The sequence below is a fragment of the Pleurodeles waltl genome, chromosome 9, assembly GCF_031143425.1.
Source record: "Pleurodeles waltl isolate 20211129_DDA chromosome 9, aPleWal1.hap1.20221129, whole genome shotgun sequence".
In the NCBI taxonomy this organism is placed as follows: Eukaryota; Metazoa; Chordata; class Amphibia; order Caudata; family Salamandridae; genus Pleurodeles; species Pleurodeles waltl.
In genome coordinates, this window is record NC_090448.1 from 806,302,986 (window position 1) to 806,329,226 (window position 26,241).

The 26,241-nt window shown below is 43.4% G+C and overlaps 1 protein-coding gene across 1 annotated transcript in view; it reads left to right on the forward strand.

Moving 5' to 3' along the window:
• LGALS12 (galectin 12) overlaps positions 1-26,241 on the forward strand; it is a 143,117-nt gene that overhangs the window by 114,430 nt on the left and 2,446 nt on the right. Inside the window, exon 8 of the mRNA XM_069208052.1 lies at positions 13,855-14,020. Within this exon, the coding sequence (XP_069064153.1) occupies positions 13,855-14,020 (166 nt within the window). The remainder of the gene's footprint in view (positions 1-13,854; positions 14,021-26,241) is intronic.

Here is a 26,241-nt window from a genome sequence, read left to right on the forward strand (position 1 = left end):
AGAGGTTAAAGTAGATAATACTAATGCTCTCTTTTGTGGTAATGTGGTCGAGCACTTAGGCTTATCAAAGGGGAGGCAAAGCATTTGTTGTACACACACAGGCAATAAATGAAGCACACACTTAATGACTAACTCCAGGCCAATTGTTTTTAATTAGTAAAAATATATTTTGTTACTTTATTTGTAGAACCACAAGATTCAAGTTGCAGGTAAGTACATTTGCAAATAAGTACCCAACACAGGTATCTATACGACTTTGTTTCAATTTGGCAAGTTAACCGGTTTTTGAGAAAATAACAAATATCTGTTTGTTTGTTGACATTGCAATTTTCAAACACAGTTCTAGGGGGAAAGAAAAGTTAGCACAATTTCAAGATAAGTTCAAGACTTACAGTTCAAGTCTCCAGGGGTTAGGATGTCCAGAGGTTGGGGTTCAAGTTAACCCCAAACACCCACCACCAGCAACACTGGGCCGGTGGGGTGCAGAGGTCAAAGTTGAGGTAGGTTTAACATGGGCTACTATGGAGACTGGGGGCGCTCGGAATCAGGCCTGCCTACAGGTAAGTACCCTTGTCTTCAGATTGCACACTTGGGGGTTTAAAGGATCACCGGAGGGGGGGCACAGGTCCTCACCAAACACACACCCTCAGTGGCGAATGGGCAAATGGGCGGCTGGGTACACGGTGCAAACACAGCGTCGTGCACCCAACGCTTTCCAATGGGGTGGACCCCGGAGGTCACAAAGATGCTGCAGGCTAAGTCCAGGAGCTCAGTTCTGAAAAACCAAAGGCTGGACAAGGAGGAGGCCCACTTGCTGGACTGGTGGTCAGATTGCACAAGGCCAGGGGGCCGCAGGTACAGAAGTATCTTTAGGCATTGGGTATCTTCATCCGGTTCGCTCGCAGTCGGGGGTGATCTTCCGGATTTAGGCTGCAAGCATCATTGTGTTGGACAGGAGGGGTCAACCCAGGGTGGATACTAGGTCAGGATCGCTTGAGGACCAGCTCTGGTTGGTTGGGCCACCTGGACACGGGCCATGGGCATCTGGTGTAGAGTGCACAGGACTCACAGGTCCGGGGCGATTCTGGAGTCCTTTGTCGGAGGGGCTGCTGTCCATAGGAGATATTGGTCCTCTGGAGTGCAGGCAGTCCAGAATGCATCAGCTTTTTGTTGCAGGGCTTCAGAAGCTGTAGATAGGCCTGTAGGGCTGGGGCTGAGTCAGTTGGTGTCTTCAGTCCTCTCTGCTTGGGGTCAACTTAGCAGTCCTTCTTTCATCTTGCCGCCTTCTTGAGGTCACCAGGAGTCTGATGAGATAGGTACAGTGGAGCCCTTAAATCATGTATTTAGGGGCATTTCAGGGGTCAGAGGGCAGTAGCCAATGGCTTCTGTCCCTGAGGGTGACTTCACCCTTCCGGTGTCCACTCCTTTTGGGGAGGGGAACACAGACTTAAACTTATTGGTCCCTGTTTCCAAAACCAAGATGGAGGATTTTGCAAGGAGGCGGTCACTTGTGCTCTGGACACGTTAGGGGTGGTCCCAGCTGATGTGGTCACTCCGCCTTGTTTTCCCTAATTTTCCCACTGAACTTTCAGCCAAAAGTGGGGCTTTGTCCAAGGGGCAGGCACCTCTACTAGCTGAAGTGCCCTGAGGCACTGTAACAAGAGGCCTGAGCCTTTGAGGCTCACCCCAGGTGTTACAATTCCTGCAGGGGGCGGTGTGAAGCACCTCCACCCAGTGCAGGCTTTGTTTCTGGCCACAGAGAGCACAAAGGCTCTCACCCCCTGTGGTCAAACTCATCTGGAAGTGGCAGGCTGGCACAAACCGGTCAGTCCTGCACTAGATGTTTGGCTAAACTGCAGGCGGCATCTTTCAGATGCCCTCTGGGTGCATTTTTTAATAAATCCAACCCTAGCATCAATGTGGGTTTATTGTGCTGGGAAGTTTGATACCAAACTTCCCAGACTTCAGTTAAGCCATTACGGAGCTGTGGAGTTCGTATTGACAAACTCCCAGCATACTCAGTATTGCCACACTGCACTTACAATGTCTAAGAATGGGCTTAGACACTGTAGGGGCATATTGCTCATGCAACTATGCCCTCACCTGTGATATAGTGGGCTGTGATGAGAGGGGGTGCCATGCCGACTTTGCAGCTTGTGTGTGCTGGTGGGGAGAAAAAGACAATGGCAGTGTGCATGGGCTTGGTGAGGGGTTCCCCCAGGGTATCATAATACATGCTGCAGCACTTAGGGACCTTCCCTGGCCACAGGGCCCTTGGTACCTTTTTCAAGGGACTTAACTGTGTACCAGGGGTGTGCCAATTGTGGGAACAATGGTACAGTTTTTGGGAAAGAACACTTGTGCTGGGACCTAGTCAGCAGGACTCAAGCACACTCTCAATCAAGTCAGCATCAATATCAGGTAAAAAGTGTTATGGGGGTGCTAACCGTGCCAGTAGGGGCACTTTCCTAAACCTTCTATTTTTTGTTAAAAATAAATTCTTATTGTTTGTTTAATTTTCTGCTAATCGATTGTCAGTTACAGATGAGCAAGGAATTCACATTTGTGCCTTGCGGCAAAGAGGAGAGCGAGTAGGGGGCTGGAGAGGGACAGGAGCAGGAAGTACCCTTTGACCTTGAGAGGAGTAGACATGAGGGTGAGTGTAAAGCTTGAGTTACAAGTATATGTAGAGTATACAAGTGTTAAGGGGGTGAGGGAAAGGGGAACGCATGAATCTGGGTGAGTGGGCAGTATGGGAAAGGAGTATGAGTGCAAGTATTCGAAGAGGAAAGAGTTGCGAAGGGAGTAGAAGACTAAAAGGGATGTGTGGTCAAGGGAATAATGAGTGTGGTGCGTGTAAGTGATGATTGTGATAGAAAAAACAATGTGCAAGAGGAAGTGCTGGGTATGAGTCAGGAACGTGAGCAAAGCAGTGAAAATGAAGAGTTAGAGTGCCAGGGTGGGGGCAAGGCTACAAGAGTGTAGACTCGCAGTGAGAGAAATGAGAAACCAAGAAAGAGGGCACAAACTAGGAAGGATGAATTAAGGGACACTATCACAGAAGGAAGCAGATAATCAACATGTTTGCCCAGTGCTGCTTTTTGCCTTTTTTTTTTTTTAACTCCATCTGACTTGGAATTTAGAATTTCCTGACTTCACCCATATAGAAGCCCATACTTTGGCCCTGGGCCCTGACCATGAGGCCACAATCTACCCCTTATCCACATTTGTCTTTGGGGATCAGCCATCCAGTGCTCACTCTGGAACTGGCAAATGCCCTCTTTGCTCATCATAGATTCTAGGCTCTCACTGCACCCTGCACCCCTTGTGCCTTTTTGTGGCGGAGGCACTGTATTACATGTACCTTTCAGGTACATGCTGGCTGTGAGAAATTGTGTTGTTGGTTGACTGGGGTGTGATCCCTGGTCAATCAGCAACAACACTTCTTGTCAGTGTAGGCACATGCAAACCCCAAATTAACATGTACTTACCATGTGGTAGCTTGGTGCAGAGCAGTCAAGCTTAACTTGAAGGCATTGTATAAAGTATTTGTGCTGCACTTCAAACAGTAACACTGTGAAAACACCACACAAAAAGGATCCCACACCAGGTTAGAAACTTAGAACTTAATTTACTAAATAGAGCGAGACCAAAACAACAGAAATTGTGTCAATAGAACTTGAGTTATGAATTTTTAAAGAATAAACTGTAGAGTAACAATTGGAAGCAAAAAGGGCCATCTGGGGACATCTCGTCACACCGGACCAGGACAAAGTCAAACGTTCAGGCCAACCACAGTGGAGCATGGGCTGGCTACAGGGACCCAGTTAGGCCCACTGAACAAAGTACCTTTATGCTGCTTGCAGAGCGCTGTGTGGATCCAAGTGAAAATATCATGGAGCCAATACGATGCATTAGTTCTGAGATGTCACATGGCTACAGTGTGAGGTCCTGTTGCTTCAAGGATCCCGTCATCTCGGCTTGCAATGCGAAAGCCAGTGACTGGGATGTGTTGCGCAGCTGAGTCGATGTGTCGGTTCGGATTAGTGACGAAGCTGTTGTGCGTAGCTTTGGCGTATTGTAGATGCTGCCGTCGACAAGGGATGTGAGGACCTGCTCCAGGGAAGCGTTGCACAGTGGCAGTTCAAAAAGTGAGGCGGTGAACCCAAGAAATAGAATGTGGCAGCAATGCAAATCTGCACTGGGTCCAATCCTAGTAACTGCAGCAATGTGCCGGTTCTGCTCAAGGATGTGCAGCGCAGCCAAGGAGATGCATGAGTTCTGCTCAGGGATGTGCCGCTCAGCAAAGATGATGTCAGTTCCATTTAGGCCCACTTCCAAGGGTCCAGGACATGGATGGCACCACGTGACAGAGCAGAATCACAGATGACAAGGTCCAGGTGCAGACACAGGGTAGTTGGAAATCTTTTGTGTCCCAGGGACTTGAAATTAGGAGGACCTAGCCCTTCGAGTCACTCTGGGTTCTGGGTTGGAGAGATGTTGGTCTGGTCTTTCTCACTCCCAGGTAGAAGGGAGGCAGACAACCGGTCAGCACAGCAAAGCAGGAGTCCAGCAGAGTGCAGTCCAGCTGAGTGGTAGTCCTTCAGCAGCACAGCAGTCGTCCTCCTCGCAGAGTATGAGTGCACTGAAGTGATGGTGTCTGAGGTCCAGTTCTTATACCTAGTGGTGACCTTGAAGTGAGGGAGACGTCATAGACAGGCCTTTGATGTGCACAGAAACCCTGCCCTCGCTCCAGACTCTCATTTCAATGGGGTATGTAGCCCTTTGTGTGGGGACAGGACACAGCCTATTTAGATGTAAGTAAGGCTGGTTCCAGCTCCTCCCTCCCATCCTTCCAGGATGGCCCATCAAATCACACATAAGCTCCCATTGTGTGTGGCTGCCTAGGGGGAATACACAAAGCTCAGCTGTCACCCACCCCGTACACTTGATTGAAGACAGGCAGTGGCACCAAAAGGCCAAAGTAAGAAAATGCCAACTATCTAAAAGTTGCATTTTCAGAAATGCAATTTAAAATCTGACTTCACTATAAGGTTGGGTTTTAAATTGTGATTCCAGAGACACCAGACTTAAAAGAATTATCTCTTCCCATTTGGAAATTACACTTGTAGATTGTAATAAGGCAACTCCAATGCTTTACTGTGGGAGAGCAGGCCTTCTAGTAGTGAAAAACGAATTTAAGGGTTTTTCACTACAAGGTCATCTACAACTTAAAGGTACATGTCCTTCTTTGAAATACATTGCCTCTGACCTCTGGGCTGTCTAGGGCCTAGGGATGACTAATATGTATTTAAAACAAAGGTTTGGGCCTGGCAAAAGGGTTGTTTTGCCAGATCGACATGGCAGCGCAAAACTGGATATACAGGCTCTCCAATGGCAGCCCTGAGACCTGGTTAAAGGGCCACTTGAGTGGGTGGCACAGACTATGCTGCATGTCCACTAGCAGCACTTAATTTACAGGCCCTAGGCACATGTAGTGAACTTTACTAGGGACTTACAAGTAAATTAAAAATGCCAGTTGTAGATGAGCCAATTCTACCACATTTTAAGGAGAGAGCACAAGCACTTTATCACTGGTTAGCAATAGTTAGGTGTACAGAGTCCTAAAACCAATCCAGTAAAAATAGGAGGACGAAAGCAGAACGTTTGGGGATGACCTTGCAGAAAGGCCAATTTTACAAAACACTGACCATCTAGGTATGAACCTCTAAGTGAACACACCCCAGCTCACCCTCTTGCCCCACATACTCTTTGACCAGCCCCTTCATGAACAATTCAGCTCTTTCATGAACAGTTCAGCTGTCATTGAGCATTCGGCCCTGGATCATAGGCTTTATGCTTATGCTCTTCCCTTCATTGAATGCTATGATGCCAGTGCATTTTCCAGCCATGCTCATTTAGTATTGCTCATCCCGCCTTAGTCAGACCCATGAGAGCTCAGTCCAACCCTAAGTGCGTAGGTTATCCTACACTGTTACCAATTAATGTTTCTGGAGCATTGCTGTTTGCATTATCAAACTAGTCGTATACCAGTGGAGTAGCCTTCACAGGCTGAGCTTCACCCCTGTCTTAAACTCCAGCTATGGCTTGGACTCCACTTGCCTTGGGCACTTTCTGCACATGCCGCAGTTGGCATTTTCTTGGTTACTATGGTGACGCCGCAGATGCTGCTTCTTCAAAAGTTAACCTCCGAACGTTCAAGTGCAGGTTCATCTTCCGTCATTCAGCTGCTCTACAGTATACTTTCAGGCCTTCTGTATTAGTACCCTGCAATGATCTTGTGTGGACGATGCTGTGCACTCGGCTGTAGGAATTTACCCAGCCTGCCCTAATACCTACTTTCCAAACACACCGGTTAGGCAGAGTCAGATCAGAAGAACTGTCGTAGCTACAGCACTGGAGAAAACTGTTTCAGCCACCTCTTTGAACACCTCTTACAATGTGTTACAAGATACTTGTGTCTCAACTAACAATCTGTAGTTACCTCCTGCCCACAGAACTACCTATTGAGATCCAATCTAGATTTTAATCATGGGACCTTGCTAAGGATCGCTTGGATGAGGGATGGGGGGGGGGAGGGGTGCTGGCTCCATTATGATTCTCCGATTTTGGGCCAGAACATCCTCGCCTAGCTGGGTCCTGGCTGCTACAGACGCCGTGCAGCACAGCAGCACATTGTGCACTATGTCCAAACGCAAACCATGTTGCTTAGTCTGCTTAGGGCTGTGGCCAGAATAAACGGTTTCACCAGTGAAGGTGGCACTGCAGCCACTCACAAAGCATGAAACAGTGTGAGTTCAGGGGCCTTACGTCTGGCTTCTGCACCTTACACCTTGAGAGCTGCTCCGCATCCAATCACAGCACGTCTCACTGAGAGTGTGTCATAGCACCCATGGAAGGTACTTAAACTTCAGAGACCCATCATCGGAAATCATCATAGACCTATATTTACTGTGGTAGGCTGAAGGCAGTAATATTCTATTGTTCAGATGTGTCCTCTGTAATGGGGTTTTGTGGCTTAATGCATGGTTGTAAATTGGATTAGTGGTGTGAGGGATGAAACGTACCTGAAGAGTGGTGAATTTGATGCAAGGTGAGGAAACTGTACTGTCCACTAGAAGGTGGTTTCTCGGTGGTAGAAGGATGATTACTGTGGGATGAGTGATATCTTGAGTGGTGGGAAAGGAAGATGGAAGAAATGTTAGCTATGTCGTTCGAGAAGTCTCCTGGCCTTATGCTGTTCAGGGGAGGTTGTCCCGAGAGTCAGGCATAGTAGGAAAGGTTAACTGAGGGCTTTCTCTTTGGAGGGTGGAATTCAAGAAGGTATTTCTAATGGGTGGGTACACTTAGGGTGTAGATGACAGAAAGGAACTTGAACTAGAGGACTTGCCCTGGGAGATGCTGTCTTTTATGGTGACTGCCTCTGAGGAATGCTGTCCTGGGAACAGGTTGTAGAAGTGAACAAGGTGAGTGAAATGGGGCACCTGAAATGGAGAATTGGCATTGCCATTGGCTGTTTCCTGGTGGTGTGATAAATAAAGTGGAAGCATGATCTGTGAGTACTGTTGAGGTGAAATTGCCTTGCTAAAACATTGTTTTGGACAGGGGTCTCTGTACAGAAGGCCTGAAGGGGATATTTTCCTCAGAGGGTGTGTAACTTTCATGGTTGCGCTGTTGTAAGAGGTCCTGCCCTATGTGATGTGAAAAGTGATATAGACAAGTGAACTGTGAAGGGAAAGGTAACCTGACAAGTTGTCTTGGCTGTGTTACAAGAGCTACCCTTAAGGGGACCATGGGGCAGTAAACTACAGACTTTTTAACAGGATGACTGGAGGTGGGTAGGCTATCGTTTGAAATCAAGGAAAATGAAATGAGAGCAGTGAGCTGATGCTTTGTCCTGAGTTAGAGGCCGTGGTCCTGGCGAGGGGTTGTTCTAAGTAGGGGATGAAGGGCGTTTTGTATAACGTGCCTGAACAAGGAGAAGGGTAATAAACCAAAGAAGATTTGACGAGGGAGTATTCTTTCTTGGGTTCTTTTTGAATAGAGTGAGTTGAAAAGGAAAGTAGAGTTGAAGAGTGGGTGAACTTGAGGCCTCATTATAAAGGGGTAGATGACTCTTCTTGAGCACTTTGTCAGTGTCAAAATGTCAGTGAGGGACTTCCCTAGGTAGTTTTGGAGGACGCATGTCCTCTGATATGTGGGAGGAGGCACTGGACACTGAGGCTTGCTGTTATAGTCCGATACTTGGGTGTAAGCTGAACAAACATTGGTAAAGCTAATAGGCCTTGCCTTCTGGATCTATGGACTTTGCCCATGCTAATGTCTTTCTTACATCATGGGTAAAAGGCAAAATGCCTTTAGCCCATCAAGAACAAAAAAAAAAGAAAAAAAACAAAGGTGTAGTAACGTGACCTCTGTTGTCAGTAGCATCATTCTCCTTTTTTTTTTTTTTTAATTTACTGACCAAAGATGGGGGGCATCAGTTACATCGGTAAAAACTTTCTTTTTTAGTGTGGAAGTACACATTAAAACATAAAAAAAGAACTGCATGGATGGAGGGACAACAGAGTGGGTGAGGGGAGGAGGGGAAAGAAGCACATAGGGGAAAGAGCAAAGCGGGGACAGGAGAGAAGCCAATGAGGGAGAGAGCAACATGGAGTATGGAGGTGGACAAACTTGAGAAGCTGAAGCACAAAAGAGAGCGAGCAAGCAGTGCACTAGAAAGAAAGCAACAGGGGGCTGGTATTTGGCAGGGGAGCAACACACAAGGGAAAGGGCTGAAAAACGTATGGATTCTCAATGGGTGCTGACCCGGAAAGAAACAAACACTGGCAACACCAATAGAGCTTGCCTATGCAAGAGCTATTGACTTGGCCAATGTCTTTTTATCCATGTTGTACACTGGACACTAGAGTGGCTGCTGTTCAGCATGACTAAAACCTGGGCACAGAGGACAGTGATGTGTCTTAGAGTGGCATGTCATAGAATGTAGTGGTGTAGGTTAGATTGCTGTAGAGTAGACTTGAGTGGTGTTGGGTAGTGTGCAGTGTCATAGAGGAGTGCTGCCGAGTAAAGTGCAGTGGCATAGAGTGGAGTGATGCATCGTAGAGTGCAGTGGTGTGGGTTGCTGTAGAGAGAAGTGGAGTGCTGCTGAGTAGTGAATGCAGTGGTGCAGCGTAGACTGGTGTAGAGTGTGGCATCTTTGAATGCACAGTTTGTTACAAGAACAAGATTTAAAGGCCTGCTTAAAGAAAGGGAGCAATTGGTTGATGAATACAGTAAATTGGGTATGCTCTTCAGGAGGGATGAACTCAAGCTGGGCAGCCTAAAACAAATAAAGTCAGCAAATAGAAAGCAAGCAAGCAAATGTGAGTTATAAACCACAAAGCCATAGGTAACCAATGGGCAGAAGTCCTTCCCAGGGGCTCTTTCAGAATGTCCTCAAGATTAGTAGTGGGCGTCAAATTCTGGTCCTTCGGCATAGTTGGTGTAATTTTGGTCACTCTTTGTTCCGGCCAAATTCCACCAACCAGCGTATGGAGGAGTTTTTTTTCTTGTGCGTGTCTCACCAATGATAAGTTGGTGAGGGCGATAGAGAATTGGCATCTCCCAGTATGATTTTTGGGCACTAAGAGGGCACCAGGTGACATTTTCCCAATGCAGGCGGTTGTGACCATTAGGGGCGTCCTCTAAACTACTGCTGTAATAGAAAATCTACTAGAGAGCAGCAAAATGAGGTCAAGCAGCAGCGCCTTCTGGTGACCTGTGTGGTACCATTCGTGATGATTTTTCTGAACGAGCTTCCTGCGCTGAAACTGAGCACGGGCGGCGTGAATTGCTTATTTCCATCAATGCCTGGAACTCTGCAGAATCTCAAGGGCTTTTCATCTAACTCTGTGGAGTGACCCTCTGCGAGTTCCACCCACTCCTACTCAGGATGTCTTTTGCAAACTAGACCGCTACGCTGTCTGGTAGGGGTTGACCTAAAGAGGAAGCACTGTCAGAATTGGAGATGTTGGGAGAGAGAATATCCATTACATTTTGGTCTGTGGAAAAATTCATAAAGTGTAGCATTGTTTGAAAATTGCAATAGGTGCTTCTCTAAGCAACGTCTATATTCAAAGTAGAACTTATGCTTCACACCACAGCAGTTTGAACATCATAAATGTATAAATAAATTTCAAAAATGTCCAGATAGAGTAACTTTAGTCTATGGCCATTCAAAGAAAAATCATCCAGTTACTTCAGCAGAGGAGTGTGTCCCTTTCCAGACCCTTGCAATGCATTTCAGAGGGTGAAACGTATGAGCATGTCAGAGAGATCATTCACTGACTTGACTGAAGACTTTTACATCTAATTTTTACTGTTGTATAGAAATGCATTTTATTTTTGTAATATTGCACATTGACTCCTTTCTACACATTTTTGTGAATATTTTGTAAGTAATTGAACTTCCTTTTGAATACTGTGGTACTGAAAATTCTGGACCCGTGTTATAAACATCGTCGTATCACAACGATTTTGGTATCAGCAGACCGAGAATGATTAGAATAGTATGCACAAGCATTGTATTCATATTCGGGTAACGAAATCACCCGAATATCAGAGTTTCCGTCCTGAACCCTCGTGTTCCATTTAAACGACAGCCATTTTGTGATTGCCCTCACATAGGCCAATGTCTAATGCTGAAAACGAGTCTGAAGGACACGTACATCTTTGCTGACTCTTCTGTGACCTGGGCAAGCTGACTCCACTGCCTGAAGCCAAACCTGTTCGGCCAGTTTCTCTCCCAGTGGCCGAATGAGATTAGTATCAAGGCACAACACATCATAAAACCTTTCATCACACACAAACCATGCCTAATCTTACACGCACCTTCCCTGTTTCTTTCTTTATGACTTGCTTTACAAGGAGGAGGCGCCTGTTTATATTGGGGGTCCGTTGATATCTGATGAAAGTACTGAGCCTTGCCGGGTAATTGATTGAGGGCTGGACAAACTGAAATATGGGCTTGTCATCATAACCCTGCTATTTCTTTGTAGTGAAAATATGTGAATGGTCAACTGTAAAATAAGGAATGTTTGCCCAAAGCATAATATTTTGTATAAAAGAGAAGGTTAGCTTTGCAAGAGGAGCAGTCTCCTGAGAATATACACTGTGTTGTACTTCTAGGATACCTGTTACTGGCTGCAGCCAATAAACAAGATCTTTGACTTCACCAAGAAGTCTCTGTGTTTCTGTAGTCTGAAACAGGAAGGACTCGAAGTCTTAGGGTGTGTTCCCTGGCACCACTGGGTTCTGAAAAACCCAGTACTTCAATACTTTTACTGATATGTTTATGCTTGTGATTCACATTCACAATATTTTGTATTGTTTTGTAAGGGATTTGATTTTGGGCCTTGAAACCTGATGGATATGCATGTACATATTTGTTAGCACGTTTTCTGTATGTTTTGCATTTGTTTTTGTGACGTGTGACGTGTGTTTTGGGTATATGTTTTGTAATCTGGCCACTGTTTTTATCTGCTTGACTAGGACTATGTGAAAGTTTCAATATCTGCTGTACTGGGACCGCATGGCACTGGGCAAAATGTGCTTAACTTAGACAGTTTTGAACACAATCTGAGAGAATCTGTTTACTAGGACTGTGCAAACTGATGGCACTTTAGATATTAGCGTAGTTTAGGAAATGACTATCTTTTTACTGGATTGTGTCAACTGGTGTCATGTTGCCCCAAATTATTGTGGTCACATTCCATACCCTATGCTCTAAAAGGCAACTGTGACCTTTTCAGAGAAAAGGAGAGCTATCAGGTGTCTTTCACTCCCCTAGCCCAAGGTTACGCTCTGACAGGTTCGTCTGACTTCTAACACTCTCGCTGTAATGAGCAAGAGTGCTAGGAGTCAGAAAAAACGGACAGAAAATCTCTAATCTTTCATCTCTATATGGTATATACTGTAGAGTACAGTCAGTGGGCACACACAATTATTGGTATTTTACACGATATTATTTACTATACACTATGTCTACAAAACATAAGTGTTCTAATGATTCTAAGTATCATAAACAACTCGGAGAGGATGGAGTTGAATTGGTCAAAGGTTAAAATACGCCCCAATCACATTTCATTACACAGAATCAAGTTTTAACCGGCTGGCTAGTCTAACTGCATGGTTGCATACGTTTTTCTTAATATCTTAAGTCATTTGATGCATCTCTATATAACTTATTATAATTTCAGGCTCAGTCAGAACTAGTATGTTTCTGCATCACCTCTGTCAACTGGTGCATTTGTCTAGCAGAGCGTCATATGCCTTTGTTAATCGTTCTTTCCTATGAAGTGAGAAGGGGGAGGCCCGTGCTCGGCTCCTGTATTATTATGCAGGGTATTTGAACAATGTTTCTTGTTTAAAATATATGCAAAAACCTACTGCTTCTATTCTTCACTCTTACGAGAAAGGGAGAGCACGATGTCCTCTTTCTTGCAGCCATATCTTAACTACCACGTTTATGAGCAGTAAATGACCAAAGAGAGGATATTGTCCTTCCGGCTTGTTTGTGTGAATGAAGAAAAAACAGGCAATCCGAGCACATAAGAGGGAGGTCCTGTACTTACTACCGAACGCTGCATCCATTTTAACTGCAGAAGCAAATATTATGTTAGTTTGGGTTGCATTCAGTCAGGCCAGTATTGCATGTAAAATGAAAAAATACATATAGAAGTCTTGCCACACGCAATGCTAGAAAGATCAGCATTACTGGCACAATGTGATCTGCTTTAACGGGAACTGTGGAGAACATGAGCGTCCAGGTAAAATGCACTTGTCATCCTATCATACACAAACTAATCTTACTGACGCAACATGCTTTAAAATGTGCGCATTCAATGGGATTTTTCTGCAATTTCGATTGCGCTCTCAAACGCTGATGTAAATGGTCATTAAATCATGTTAAGATTTAGACGAATATCACTCATGCTTTACCCCACACCACGAACCAATAACGTCCAAATCTTCGTGGTGGGATAGATCACCATTTAGCCACCGTGTTTCTGGGGGAGAATACCACTTAACCTCTCGTCCCCTCCCCTAGACCCCTTGGAAAGTAGTCCTGTAACCGGGTAAAATAAAAGAAAAATACTGCTCCATTGTGCCTTACAATTTACCATTTCTAAATGATTCCACCTAAAATGTCAGGTACGGTAGGACCAATCAAACCACCACTTACATTGGCCTTTAAACAACGTTGCTAACTCTATGTTCTACCTTAAACCATCTTTATACGCCACCCATTTCTATTTCAGAAAAACCTTAAGTTCCCAATTGTCATACCTTATTTGACACGTGAGGAGTTGAGTGTCTGTGCACACATGGCTGCATTGACACAATTGCAGGCCTTATTTTAATATAAACAAAAATCATCACACTAGCATGTGCACATTTGGCTGTAGTGTCGTCACAGTGTGACATTTTTTCAGAATATGATTTGATTTTTTCCCCCTAAAAGATGGGGTCCTATGCTCCAGTCTTTGACCAGGGTCTTACTAATCAAAGGATCGCCCCTACTTTCTGTCTAACAATCCCAAGGGAATCTTATTTTACTCATGCAGTAGTTTGTCAGTAGGTTGAAGTGAGTGGGGACTAATGGTACCTTTACTGCTAATTGATTGCAATACTCTTTATACCCATTATCATAGTTCTGGTACTTTTTACTCGCAGTTAAGAGCAGCATCTTTAAATTGTACAATTATACGTAAAACCCTTTGAAGCTAAATATATGTCTGGTAAAATCCTTTAGTAAGATGTTTCACCAGTCATATTTCCTTTTTACAGACTTCTCCTGGTCTTTACCACAGACGCGAACCTCATTCCCCTCAAGTTGTCAGCCTGCTTTAGGGAACAGGTCATAGCGTGCAGTTCCTCGCTGGGTGAAACTTGGGAAGAGGCCAAACAACTCAAGCTCACCTTCTTCCCATTTTATCCTGAACGATTTTTTGAGGTAAGGTTACATGGACGAAACTGTCCACCTCTGGTTAATTACAAAAAAAGATAAAAGTAGAAGCTGTGAAGAGAGGTGATAGGGTGGAAAGGTACTATTTTTCATGTATGAGACTGTCTCTTGGTTTATGGATGCTGTACAGAAGACTGTGTTAGCAAAATGGTATGCAAGTTATTTAACCTTCTTACAATGACTTTAGACACTTAAGATAGATTGTCATGGTATTAGAAACCATTTCATGAGTCTACTACTCTGCTGCCTCCTTCAGTGATTAGGCCAAGGTTGTTAAGTAGGTGGAAATTGTGTTACTTACAATTACTTACTATGAGGCCATCTTATCTGTGGTAATATCCTATCATGGTCACCAAAGAGCACATGCCAGGTAGGGCCTAAAGGTAATGGCCATATTTATGTAGAAGAACACAACTTTTAATAAGTGCTGTGATTAACACGGGACAATACAATCTTTATTCTAAACAGAAATTTCTAAATAAAAATATCGAGCACAGCATAATACACTAGTTGCCAGCCATTTCAGGCCAACCCAGACCAATGACATGTTTCCAACCAACATGACCAATAATATCATGGAGGCAAAGGACAGGTGGCCTACCTTGTCCCATATCATGCTTTACTTTGAACCACGGATAAAATTACAATTACAAGAGAAAAGTGGAAAGCGAAATAGTTCAGAAAACAACTTTGGGTCTCAAACTTTCTGCCTCTTGTTTGTGCCTCTCTGCCCATGGTACGTGCCGTAAAAAGAAGCAAGCCCAAACTCTATGGAAACCTGAAAAAATGCATCAAAGGAGAACAAAAATGGCCGAGGCAAAGCCTCCGAATGGTGATGGTCGATCCCATTGCCACCACTAACACTAGTATCTGCCATATTCATGGTGTTGGAGGTGCATTAGAGCAATTTAACCAAATTCCAGTAGTTTACAAAATTATAATTTAAATATTTGTATTGCTATTTTTTAAAACACAATGTAAACAACAAATAGAAAATACACATGTAACTGTAAACATATAAACAAACGAGCAAACACTTACCAAAACCAAAAATCTAAACCAAAACTAATATTCACATTGGCAAACTCCCACATTATTAGGACATACAAATCAAGACAACTGGGTTACTCTCTTACCTAGACGTTGTAAACCAGTTCATAACTGTTCATGAGATCCACCACTACTTAAATGACTGCACCTCTCAGTCTCCCATGAAATCCCATGGCTGCCGCTCATCTCTGTAAGCTTTCATGCTCTTCACATAGCTGTTAGGTGCCTTCAGTTGAGGGAACAAAATGTTTTTCCCTTAAACCACACACTAACCCCCAAAAGGATAGGATACACTATTGTGTTTACTTGTCGAGTATATATGGACTTGAGGAGGTCCTGAAGAAGTCCGAGGGGTACTCCCCGGATGAAACACGTGTTGACGATGACGATGGACTGAATTGTTAATCTTTGGGATCAATCACGTAGGAAATATATACTGGATTTTTGGATAAGATTATTTGGACTTTGGAGGAAAATCCAAAATGAACTTTAATGGATGTTGAATCAAGGACTTTACACATTGGTACTTTTATGTTAGAAGGATATGAGTGTACTGTTACAAATATCTGAATGTCAGTATTGTGATGATACGTAATATACTTTAAGTACTCTAACCTAAATGATTTTGGAGTATTTCATATTGCTCATGTGTGCAGAGGCAAAGTACATTGTGTAGATAACGGTTTGTTATCGTTTTTGGGGGATATAGAGGGTGTAACCCCAGTCCTTTGCACCGTGTTTTAGACCTGTGTCCAATATTATCTTTTTAGAGTAGGTGCGCCTCACACTCACTAGTCACCCCCCTAATTAGTGTAACAGCTGCAGGCCTATGGCCTGGTCTGTTAAAAAGGCAGGTGGCTCAGGAAGGTAATGTGCTTAATGCAGATAATGAACCTGTGTGGTATACGTCAGCACGCAACCCCTATTCACTTAACTGGGGCTAAGGTGTCCAATGCAGGGATATACGTGCAATGTGAGGGTTATAGGTTTGAAGTCTATAGTTTGGCTGACAGACTTCATGCGCCCGAGATTGATAACATGAGTACATCTGATGTTATCAGTTTTAATATATGAAACTTACAGCGTTCAGATTGTTGCAATGAGCACTATATGTAAGCAAATGCTTAGTTAAATACTTACATTGTAGTTTTTCATTTAATCTGTAGTGTATGTCATTTATTGATCAAAGTACCTTTTTACTGCCATAAAAAAACAGATCTGTTGACAGGGCAAGCTAAGCCATTCAAAACAGAACTGATCCAAAATACATTTTAAAGTGAGCTGTTGGCATCAGAACGGTAATTTTGAAAGTGCAGCCCCATTAAAAAAAAAAGCTAATTTGAAGGTGCTTAAATATTTGGAAATCTTAAAAACTGCAGTGTCCAACAAACGATGGAATTATGGACCGCGGTACAGAAAGTTATGGTTGTTTTCCTTAATGAAATCGCTGCTCAGAATTATTTTCTCTAACAGACATTGACTAGTTTATTAATCTAATATTCACTGATGAGAGTTTTTCGAAACATGTTAACCAAGAGAAAGATAGGATGTAAGGGAGTAGAATATTTTTTTAAGCGGTGTGGAGTGAAGTGGCTTTATTCTATTGAGACTTGGGAATTAATCCTTTTCCTCTTGTAGACAGAGCCTTGTTACTAAGTGTTTTGTCCCACATGCCAGACTTCACATGCGACCATTACAGCAGTGTCTGTCTCGTCTGTGGTCTCGGTCACAAGGTCTAGTGTTGACAGACCACCAAACTTGCCACACACTGCAATAATGGAACTCTACCAATCTCCTAAAAGGGAGGCCTTTTCAAGGCCATGTGCTTCTACTTGTTCTGACCACAGATGCATCCTTGACTGGTTGGGGAGCACATCTTCAAAACTTCACAGTGCAGGGTCTTTGGGATCACAAACATTGTGCCATGCACACCAATTATCTGGTGCTTCAAGTGGTATTTCTAGGTCTCAAAGTTTTCCCACCTCACCTCACACACAAAGTTATCCTTGTCCGGACGGACAATATGACAGTGATGTAGTAACTACAAAAATGAGGGGACATCGTTTTTCCAGTTATCACAGCTGGCCCACACAATATGGAAATGGGCTCCTCACCACCACATTCACCTACTGACAGAGTATCTCCCAAGGACTGACAAGTTTGCAGACCTGCTCAGCAGGATGCATCAAGAAGTCCATGAATGGGAACCCCACCCACAAGTCCTTGAAATATACTTCCAAATGTAGGGACAGCCTCAAATAGATCTTTTTGCCACAGCAGAAAATGCAAAATGCAAAATGCCCAAACTTCACATCCAGGTATCCTCACTCTCTCTCCAAAGGCAATGCTCTATGGTTGAACTGGTGAGGGATATTTGCTTACGCTTTTCCACCTCTCCCACTCATTCCATTTCTGGTTTGCAAATTCAGACATCACTATGATACTAGTAGCCCCCACATGGGCACGTCAACCTTGGTTCACAACACTTCTGGACCTCTCGCAAGTTCCTCTGAGAAGCTCCCCAATAGGCCGGATCTTCTGAATCAGGACCATGGACAGAGCAGGCACCCAAACCCCAAATCGCTAAACTTAACCAGGTTCTATGACTTCAGAGGCCATATGGCTATCTCAAATTATCTCCTGAATGTATGGACATTTTAAAGGAGGCATGCAGACAACCAGGGCATGTTATGCAGCAAAATGAAAGCGTATTGTTTGCTACTGCCAGTCCAAACACATTGATCCAATTAAACCATCTGTCCAGGAGATTATTTTCTACTTGCTACATTTGCAGCAAGCCGAATTAGCTTACATTTCAATCAAACTACATCTTGCAGCTATAGCTGCATATATATATACAAATCAGGAAACATGCCTCATTGTTTAGAATCCCTGTAATTAAAACTTTCATGGAAGGACTTGTGAGGTTATTTTAGTAGCTTTTATGGGCATGTTATTTTAGCCATAGGTCTGCAGCCTGTGCCCTTTAGCCAAGTAACAATTAATTTTATTTTCTGAGCTCTCTTCTGTAGTGATGTTTTATTTCCTTTATCTCGTATGCTTTTAGCACAGAAACTGTTTTCATTCCTTTTACTTGGACATTCTTGTTCTGTGCTTTGCTCAAGACTATCTCCAATATGTTGTCAGTACAAAGTAGAAGACAGCAATCTTTGTAACTTCACGAGAAACATGCATGTTCTTACGTTAGGGTAGGTTTCTCAGAACACCAGATGTTTTATTATAAAACATCCCTCTTTTCTTGTTTTTCCACTTTCCTCGTCATCGCATTGCTATTATTCTGTTTTATTATCCTAATCATTGCAATGCACGCTATTTTATCTAGAACGCAGTTGATTCAGTAAAATATATTGAACCAATTTCTGCTTCTGTTTGTCTTTGCATGTGTAAGATGAATATAAGAGAAAAGGATGAGATCTGCTGCACCACAATATCCCTGAAAAATGAGAAAGTCATGCACATGGCTGCCACAAATCACTGCCACTTTTAGGTGCTGGTGGGATACGCTAGCTGGCCGGAAGGGTTAGGCTGACAGTTGTCACATGGTGTGGAATTGGTCTCATTTCCCCACAACATGGTGGTGATGCCGCCCAAATCCAGCACTCTCATTTAGTATTATGAGAGCCAAACATGACAGAATTAAACAGTTAATCCCACCTAGACTTCCACCTGTTCCGTCATGGAATTTTAACATTGTACTCACTAGGCTCATGGGCCCTCCATTTGAACCACTTCACTTGTCCTATTCAATTCCTTTCATGGAAGGTAGCTTTTCAGGTTATATTCATTATCACTTAAACATGTCAGTGAGCTCCAGGCATTAACTCTAGAAGAACCTTTCTTATAAATACTTAAAGATAAGGTGGTCCTTCACACAAATCCAAGATTCCTACCAAAAGTAGTATCTCAATTTCATATCAATCACACAATTGATTTGCTAGTTTTCTTCCAAAAACCTGTTTCAGTAGCAGAGGGGGCACTCCACACTTTAGATGTAAATAGGGTACATATGTACTATATTGCAGAACGTAAGAATTTAGGAAAACAAAACAACTTTTTGTAGCTTTTGCACTGCCTTAAAAGGGCAATCCAATCTCAGAGAATGGCATAGCTAGATGGATTGTTAAATGCATACAAACATGTTATTTTAAGGCAAAAAGACAATTGCCACAATCTCCCAGGGGCACATGCCACTAGGAAAAAAGTTGCTGCTGTGGCATTTTTGGGAAATATTCATTTAGCTGACATATGCAGGGCAGCTACTTTGGCTACATCACACACATTCACAAAACATTGTGTGGCTATACAAGCTCAACAGCAAACAAATGTAGGACAACCTGTCCTAAGAACACTGGTCCCAAAAACTCCAACTCCCACAGGCTCTGCTTTTTGGAGGGACTGCTTTAGAGTCTATGGAAAGCATGTGTATTTACAGCCATACATGTCGTCGAACGGAAAATGTTACCCAGTAGACCTCTGAATGTGGCATGTAGTGCTGTAGATTCACAGGTGCCCACCCTCCTCCCCATACACCTGTGGCCATTGCAGTTGCTTAATTTTTGTATATATTGTATACATATGTGAATACAATTGCATGGTCATCTCTTTCTCTATACTTCCTTCTCATTCCCCTTTCTCAACCACCTGCGGGAAAACAGTCTATCAAAGGACTTGATGCCTATGTGCAGTATCACTGACAGGGCGGAGTCATTCAATCCTGTGACTCAAAAAGGAACTTCTTCGGAGAAAAACAACTTGTAACACTCCGGACCCAACACTAGATGGCAGGATAAATCAAAGCATGTAACTCTACAGCATTACATACCATGAACCAATGTCTACTGGGTAAGTAACATTTTCCTTTTATAATGATACTACTCCTGACGAGGCGTTGAAGCGCTTAACAGTGAGTAGCAGGCTGCTCTGGAACTAAGGTTAGTGGTTAGTCAAGTGGTAAATGTTGGTTAATGCAATTAGTCCGGTACTCTCAAGAAAAAAAAACATTGCATACATTTGCTCCAGTTACTTTTACTTTGTGATAGATTATATTAATACCAGTTAGGTGTGATCATTAGTGGCGCTTTGTGGTTTCAGAGGAATTGTTAGTAAGATAGACTGGCAGAGATTAGGTAATGTTAGGTTACAGGGATAGGGTTTCAAAGAGGAGACGTTGTGAGCTATAAAATTAGGTATCTGGCAAAAGCAGAATTACATTAGAGAGATTAAGGGATCAATTTAGAACTTGGCTGATGGAATAGTCTATCACAAACATGACAAATATCCTGTCTGCCATAATACGATCTCCATTAGATATGGTTGGATCGTAATATGGCGTATGGGATATCTGTCACATTTGTGATGGAGTATTCCCCTGCATCAGGTTCTAAATCGGGCCCTAATGCAGACCAATATTGGACTGACAGGAGGTTATACTCGGAAATAGAAAACATGCGGAGGATGGAAAATAAGAACAGGGTCACTCTTAAGAAAGAAAGGAGAGGAATCGACGAGAGTAAGTCAAATTCAGTTTAATTGTAGGTGTATTGTGCTAGTTTGCATGGCGTTTTGTTTTTGCTAGAATGTCTTATAATTTATTTTAAGACTGTTAATGAAAATGCTTTGTTAACCATCAAATTGCAGAGTAAACCTGAAGATGGCTGTGTGAGTAATTGTATTCTCTTGAAGGGGGTTTCTAATATCCCACATTAACTGCTGTGGCAGCACTGTGTCTGAGAGTACACATCCCTCTTATGTTTAATAAATTATAAATTGCTTTGTTAAAACTGCTTTGTCTTTAAGTCCCTCAGTGGAAAAGCATTATGGTGTAAATGTATGACTGAGATTAGACTTTAACTCACTGGCCTAATGGCATTCAGAGTTAAGCTTCTCAAATTAGCTTTTGATCTGCATGCGCACATTGCAAACTTGTAAAAGTTTTCTGTATGTAAGAAAATTACATCCAGGACATTTTCTATCCTGAGAATATCTGATGGCTACATCTTCCTGTTGATTCCTCACCATTAAAATATTCTGCAGGTGTTGGGCAGGTTTGGAAAGCTTTTTCCCAGCAGTGTCTTTCCACGTCACGCCATGTGACTTCTGGATGTGAAGTCATCAGCTTATAATGTGCACCAACCTGCTGTTTGCATTCCTGTTTTTCTAACACCTCATCAGCATGCCCAACAGCTCTAGCTCAGTGCCTTATGAACTACATTTTGCCCAGTTTTGACACCAACTAGGTCAATTGTCTCCCCCGAACTATGCCCTGAGAAATGATGTCGTTATCAGGGCCCACACAACATTTGCACATAGTGTCTTGGATCTGACCATGATGAAACAACCTGTGATTTGTGTTGCCTGATGCCCCTGATTGCCATCAGGGAGTTAGAGGCCAAGTTGTATTTTAGCCAAGGATAGCATAGACAGACACCACTTCTTTTGCTGGTAAGTTTCCTGTGAATGAATGATCTTCCAAAAGTCCTTGGCTCAAAAAACACAAGAAGTACCTTCCGTAGAATGTGCATCCCTCTTCTCTCTGGAAGGAACAGTCCCATTAACAGGACCTTTGTAGCTTACATAGCCATTCAGTTGAGCTGGTCTCTGTCTTGTTCTCTTAGCTGATTCTGAATCTGCAGAGGATTGATCCCAAATTTTTGACTCGTGTCACAACTATGCAGGACGAGGACTTCTATTAGGTGATGTTGGGCATCTTTAGGATGATATCTTCTGGGCCACTCCCAAGGGGCAAATTCGATCCTTTGGTCCTGGTGACTCATTCTGCTCCAAGTCTGATGCATCCGAAATCCATGCCTCCACAGGCTCTGGCCACAGCTTCTAAACAAAAAAAAAGTTGCGTACTTCAGTTCCATACCCTGTCTGTCTGGTGCCATTCACATCACCCCAGTGCCAGACTTGGCATCACAGATAGAGGAGTTATTCAGATCTGATTTCAAAACCGTAATTATGCCTAATAGAGATTATAGCAACACAGAAAATAATGATTCTGGTGCTGACAATCAGCTTCCCCCAGTTGTAATCAGATGTGAGTCTTTATATTGACCTGCAAAATCCATATGTTCTAGATCCCACTTCAGAAGGGGACTTGTGTCACTCGTCAGGGCCACTAACAGAGATGTCTCACCCTTTCCCTCAGTGGTGCATAAAGTGGCAGAAACTTTGAAATTGCTTTTATCTTCTGAGGAGCAAAAGTCTAACATTTTGATAGAAATGTTGCGGCCAAGTCCTTGCTCCCCTTCAATGAGGCATTAGTGTCAGAGAACCTTTGGTTCAGGCCTCATCCTCCTAATTGAACTCCAGTACCCTTCCACATAACCTCTCCAGAGAGGGAGTCAATATGAGTGGACACTGTGGGCCAGATATTTGTTTTTGTCTGATAGCCTTACTTTTTTTTTAGATATATTCTGCATGCCCCATAGACTTCTATGTCCATGCTTTGTGGGAATTAGTCAAATTGGCATTTGTAAACCTACCCATGTTCAATTTGATTAGTGATGGATGATTTGAAATAGATCCTGGTGTGCGGCTTGGATGCTTCATAACCGATCCTGATGTATAGCTTGGATACTGTGGGCCCAGTCCATTCGCGCTGCTATCTTTTTATGTTACCATGCCAGGGTATATTCTCGTGGCTTTTCTGGAGATGTCCAGGACACTCTGCTATACATGCGTTTCAATGGCGAGCAGATTTTTTGTTAGAAGATGGCATCCTCCTGGAGTTGTTTGGGAAAAGGAGGGCTGTGTCCTGCACAGTAGACCTGGCCTTGCCACTGCCATGCATTTAATTAATTTATACAGAAAGATTGTGACTGTTCCAGGGGTCAGCATACCAGCAGAGATGACCCTCCCAGCTGTTCCAGACAACTCAGCAAATGTAGCTCTGCTTTGTTGGTGGGAGGATCTAGAGACTGACAGAAACTGATCTGATCCTCCTGTCCCCTACCAGACCTGCTGCATCAAAACCTTTCTAACTGCCCCACATCCCTATTATACCACCATCTTCCATTGAGGGGAAGGTTTCCCACTCTTGAATATTCATGATTCTCTAAGGAGGAAAGACCAATTGGGAGATAATCACAACAGTCCGCTTGATTATCTAGTTGATCCACAATAGCTACACCCTTCCTGTCCTTCTCTCCGGAACATCCTTCTTGTGCCATGCCATGCTCTCAAACAAATGCCACAATTGTGGAGGCAGAGGTCCTTGCTTTGCTGATCAATGAGTCCATAGAGATGTCACTTTTAGAGAAAATGGGCAGATACCCAGACCAGTCTTCTAAACTTGTTTATTTGGACAACAATTCCAAACTGTTTTCTCTGAACCATGTTCTGATGGCCCTGAACTCTGGAGATTGATTGACATCCCTTGATCACTTTTCGATGTTCTTCCATCTTCTATTAACCCTGCTCACAAGCGTTACTTGCGGTTCACCATAGAGTCCCAGCATTATCAGCTTGATGTCTTGCCATTCTGGTTTCTGACCACACCAAGTTTTCACAACATTGCTTGTGGATATGGTGGCTACACGGAGGGTCAGTAGTCAACCATTTCCATACTTGGTTGACTTGCTGGCTAATGCAGAGGTCCCTGCACAGGCCCAGGTACATCTTCCGGACACAATCAATTTATTTTACTTTGGTATAAATGCTGCAAATTACCACCTGATTCTAGTGCTCAGGTTGAACTTTGTATGGGTCATGCTATATGCGACCCACATGAAGTCCATTCCTCCTCCTTAGAGGATTATGGATATTCAAGAGTTGATTCTGAGGTTTATGGAACACCTTTGTCACCTAGTCTTCCAGGTCTTATATCAGCTAGACCACATGGCCTCATGAACCAGTCAGTTACGCATGCCAAGTAGTGTATGTTTGAACACCAGTGGTGCCTGTGACATCTCTAACTCAAACACCAAATGGGCTTTTTGGCTGTGGTACAAATCTGCGAGGCAGTTCACCTGGACTTGTGTAAGTGAATGTACTCCTCCAATCCTGAATAGGGTCTCTTGACTAGTCATCAACAACTGTGGTCACAGATGCCATCTGGGTGACACCACAGAGTTGTTTTGGTCCAGAAGTACCCGCACATAGAATGTGCTAGAACTGCAGATAGTCTTCCTCACTGCAAAGTACTTTCTCCCTGCAGTATCTGGGAGAGCCGTTCAGTTTCTTCTGAACAATACCACCATCCATAACTCTAACAGACTTGGCAGCATGAGGTCATGAGCTCTGTGTTGGGATGTGATTTGCCTCCGGCAGTGAAACAGTGAAGGTTCATTTTCCCAGCAACTACCCCTCTGGTAGGGTCTCTCAAAGGGAGTGCAGATGTTCTCGTTTTCCCCTTTTTCAAGGACCACAAGTGTCAACTAATGGTGTGCTCTTCAGATTAGAGTTCCTACCTGTGTATCTCTTTGCCAAAGCCCAAAACAGGACATGTCTTTAGTTTAGTGCTATACACTTCCCTCTTAATGGCCTCAAAAGGAAACTGTCAACTTAATCTGGCCCCAGAGCCTGCTGTTGATGTTTTCACTGATTCCACTTCTGTTGAAAGTCCTGTGGAAGGTGCAAGAGAACCCAGCATGGCTGATTCTGATGGCTCTAAATTGGGGAAGGAGGGTTTGGTATGCCAACGTGATGGAGCAAAGCATTCATCCACATCTTCCACTCCTAAAGAGGGTGGACCTCCTGTCAAAGTAGAATGATCACGATCTCCTCCTAAATCCCCAAATGCTGTGGCTACACACGTGAAGATAGACTGGTGCCAACTAGAGTCCTTTTCACTCTGTTATGAAACTGCTCATGTCATTTTGGCTGCAAGAAAACTAGTTAGGAAATCGATTTATGCCGATCACTGAAACAAATTTGAGAGGTGGTGAGAGTCAAAAGACTTTTATCCCTTATCGTCATTAGTGCCATATTTTCTGAAAGATTTTCTTTATATGTTTCCTCCCATTCATTCGTCAGTGAAATGTGATGCTTTTGGGAACATTCTTAATGGCATCTCATATCAAGTCAATGCACAGTTGTCAAATTGGACTTCTTACTTTGAAGGTTGAATTGTTGGTTGAAATAACCCTTGCACAATGGGTCGAGAACTTCAGGTCCTCTCCGTTTGTCCTCATTCCACATTTTTTAGCTGGTCAAATTAATTTTCTGGACCCAGCTTTTTTGCTCAAAGTGATTCCACCTTTTTTATAGCCCAATCTATTATTCTTATGCCTCTCTTTCCTTTTCACCTTACACCAAGGAGACTGGACCCCAGTCATACATTCTTCTATTACATTGACAGCCCATCACAGGACAGACTGGAAGATCAGCTCTCTGTAGACCTTGTCGAAGTCAAGAAAGGCATGAAAGTGACAGAATACACCATTTTGTGCTTGAATATCATGTGTAGGAAGGTCTCCTACTTCTTGGCCAAGGCATCTCTCTAGAGGGCATTCAGTCCACTCCACCATGCCCACAGTTGCTTCCCCAGTTCACACAAGAGGTGTTTTTATGACTGACATCTGGTGGGCAGCCACATGGTCATCTCCACTTATGTTTGCTAAACATTGCTGCCCCACAGACAAGCATGAAGTGGCAGACACTTTGCCAGAGCAGTACTGTTTGATTTCCTTAGTTGATTTGCTCTACACATTCTCACCTCATGAAAGGATATTGCTTTGGGCTCATTCTTGAAAGGTCTGCAGGCAGATGTATTTATTCAAAGCAAGAATTACTTAACTTTTGGGCAGTATGGATACATATTCTTCCTGTAGATTCCTCTCTGCCTGCCCTAATCCCCTTATGAAGCAGTGCAATATATAAAATGACCCCAAGGTATGCAAATATATTGATGCTGATATTTTTGCTTTCATTGATGTTTTCTTGATTCCGCTCTGCACCCCTCAGTCGGTGGTGGTGATCACACAGCACACAAGTTGGCACCAATCACACAATGGTAGCAGGTTAATGCAGCCAGAACCACATGGCGCCACCTAGCAGCTATGGAATAGCTTTCTGGACCAGTCTAACACCTGTGGAGGATTTGTAAAGTGAGGGATCCATAGAAAGAGTATGTTTCCATCAGAAATATCACTAATGAAGGTAAGTAACTTTTACTTCACCACTGCTCTTTGGGA